We start from the raw sequence: 3,343 nt of genomic DNA on the forward strand, positions 1-3,343 counted from the left end.
AGCCCTTAGAGAGCAGTCACAGACTAGCGCATTTAAGTGAACAATGTTACACAAGGTAAGAAGCAAAGGAATTGATTATAAAAAAAGAATCCAGAATGTGTAATTTGATGCAAATGTAATTAATTCATGCACACTTAATTTTTTACTCAGTTTGCTCCCTGACAATTCCACCATCACTGTATATCCTGGAAAGAACATTCATAGAAAGATGAGGGACTAGCTGGGAGGTAGGTAGAAAAAGAGCTTATGTCTTGTTTTTCAATACGTACATGGGTTTCTAGGGCTCCAGGAGGAATGAATTGTACATGTGCTCGAAGGATTCAGATTGAAGACATCTAGACTGTTTGAATGAACTCCAACAAATGAACTGTTACCTACATAGGACTGGAGATGAGCTATAATCAGCAGAGGGAACTAAGAAAAAACACACAGGCATAGAAACAAGAGAACATGCACTAAGGCCTCACGTATTAGAATGGGGTCTCAGGCTGAATGATAGGAAGCTTATTCTAAACTGACTAAACAAATGAAGATAACAGATACTGGGCTCAAGATACGGGGACTACTTGGACTTTAGGTTGAATTATTGGATCTTACCTTAGAGCAACCTCAATTTCCATGCGTGTTTGAGGTCTTTTCCATGGAGATGCATAATACATTTCTGGCAGGCCTAGCATCCATTCCTAATAACAAGGTCAATCAAGATTCGAGCCTTATCCATGACTGTGTCATTTTAATCTGTCACTTTGTTCATCTACTGGCTAATCACTCTGTTCTCTAATAGGTCATCCAGCAAGCCATTCATTGTACCTTCACTCACCGAATGGATAAACAGCCTTCTCTTCTGAATCAAGACTTTGTCTGTTGGAAGCACAATGATTTCTTAAGTAATGGACACAGCCCAATTTTCCTCTCAATTCATCAACAAGGAAGCTATCATTTTGGTCTTTCTCAACCAAACTTTTCTTTACATGAGGTTAAGTAGTTTGAGGAATGATCTAATACCTTTGAACCTTGAGACATCTACTCCATATAATTCTTTTTGATTCTAATATTATCCTCATATAGTCACTGAGTGAACTTGGAGACTTGATTTCATGATTTTTTCCTGAAAAGCAAAGGTCATTCTGCTATGACACACTCCAATTTTTCTTAAACTCTGAAGAGGTTTGACAAGCTGTTTCCTTTGGGAGAAACAGCTTCTAATATCCATCCTGTTCCCATTCTCATCCTTGGGTGATTCATGGCTTGAAATTCAGATAAGACTAGCAAAATAATAGCAGGATACCAATAGAGTCCCAGATTCTTCCTGGCCTTTACTTTTTATTCCAAAAATGCTGTAATAGGATGGCTGAGCTCTTGCCTTTCTCCTCCCATTCCCCCTCTACCTCAAGGCTGTTCACTTAAACTTCACCAAGCTTAATAAGAAAGACAGCCCTTTCTCAAACTATCTCTCCTCTTAGGCTGGAAAAGACTCAGCAGCCATAGCTCCTCACACTCACCTTTGATGTGCAGTTGAAAAAGCAAGTAAATTGGCTGTCTTTTTATGTAGGGCATGTGCAGAGATTGCAAAATAATAATTACAGCTACCTATGTGTGTTTATAATTATTACTTCCTAATAAGCTTTTAATTATTTCTATTTCCCAAGATGTTTTCAAGACATTGAACCTTCGGTTGTAGAAGGAATTGTTCCCATAAAATATTTGCTTCACTATTCTTTGGGGAGTGAGAAGTGGGAGTGTAAAAGAAATTAGAAAGCACATACAGAGTTAAACATGTGCAATAAAGAAAAGGAGGGCTGGAGGAGGTAGATAAAGGGGGCCAAATCTATAGTGACAGAAGGAGAATTGACTTTGGGTAGTGAACACACGATGCAATATACATATAATTTATTGTTGCATTATACACTAAAAACCTATATAATTTTATTAAACAATGTACCCCCAATAAAGTTAATAGCAAGTAAATAAAAAAATAAGTAGATAGGTAAGTAAGTAAATAAATAAATGCAATAAATGACCTTCAATTTACTGAGGTTTAAAAAGAAAGGTAAACCACAGTATAGGATGTTTGCTGCCTAAATCAAATACTAAGACTTTTTTTTTCAATTGTGGTGAAATGCACATAACACAAAATTTACCATCTTAACAATTTTTAAGTGGCCAGTTCAATGGTATTATGTATATTTACATCACCACCATACATCTCCAGACCCTTTTCATCTGAAACTGAAATTATACCCATTAGATAATAACTCCTCATTTCCTCTTCTACCAGCCCCTTGCATCCACCATTTTGCTTTCTGTCTCTATGAATTGACTATGTTAGCTAGTTTATAAAATGAAATCATACAGTATTTGTCTCTTTGTGACTAACATTTCACTCAATATGATGTCTTCAAGGTCTGTCCATGTTGTAGAATGTGTCACAATTCTTTTCCTTTTTAAGGCTGAATGGTATTGCTGTAAGTACACATACACACCCATTTTGTTTATTTATTCATTTATTAATGGGCACTTGGATTGTTCTACCTTTCGGCTACTGTGAAAAATGCTGCGTGAACATGGATATACAAATATCTCTTCAAGACTCTGTTTTAATTTTGTGGATGTATGTACCCTGAAGTGGAATTGCCAGATTATAGGGTAATTCTGCTTTTAATTTTTTGAGGAACTGGTTACACTGTTTTCTATAGCTGCTGCACGATTTTACATTCCCACCAACAGTGCACAATGGTTCCAATTTCTTCACATTCCATCAATGACTGTTATTTTCTGTGTTTTTTTTTTTTGTTGTTGTTGTTGTTCATTTCGATGGTACCCATCCTAATGTGTGTAAGGTGGACTGAAACATCTTGACTCTTTTCCATTACGCTTTACCCAATCTGGGCCATCTCCAGCTACAGGAATGGTTTGTGTCCCTGTGAAGCAGTTTTTCTTTTAGAATGAAACTTTTGTTTTGTTTTGTTTTAATCTAAGGCTCTTCTTCTTCAGATGGCTTTCTTTTAAGGAATGCTGCATGGTAGAGACAGAGAATGCAGATTCTGAATCAAGAATGGTCGAACTAACATTTTAATTGCTGATCTTAGGCAAGGAATTTAACTATGCCTTTGTTTCCCCACCTGCCAAATGGGTTCCATGGTTATCTTGCATTGTAGTATTATTCTATCTCTTTAATGAATATTTACCAAGTTATTAAAATAGTATCTGGCATAGAGAAAGCACTCAATAAATATCATTGTGTGTTTCCGTACAACAAATCCTCTTCATCTTAATAATTAATTCAACACAAATATTCAACATAAATATTTACTAAGGACCAATTCTACATACCAGACACCAT

General features: G+C 36.1%; 1 protein-coding gene across 1 annotated transcript; it reads right to left on the minus strand.

Annotated features, from left to right (window-relative positions):
- Positions 1 to 670: 670 nt before the first annotated feature.
- Positions 671 to 3,343, minus strand: LOC105297473 (caspase recruitment domain-containing protein 18-like). Its single transcript, XM_011368160.1, is given in 2 exon segments — positions 671 to 861; positions 3,334 to 3,343. Coding segments are annotated over 2 exon segments (201 nt in total).

Source organism: Pteropus vampyrus, unplaced genomic scaffold, assembly GCF_000151845.1.
Source record: "Pteropus vampyrus isolate Shadow unplaced genomic scaffold, Pvam_2.0 Scaffold139, whole genome shotgun sequence".
Lineage (NCBI taxonomy): Eukaryota > Metazoa > Chordata > Mammalia > Chiroptera > Pteropodidae > Pteropus > Pteropus vampyrus.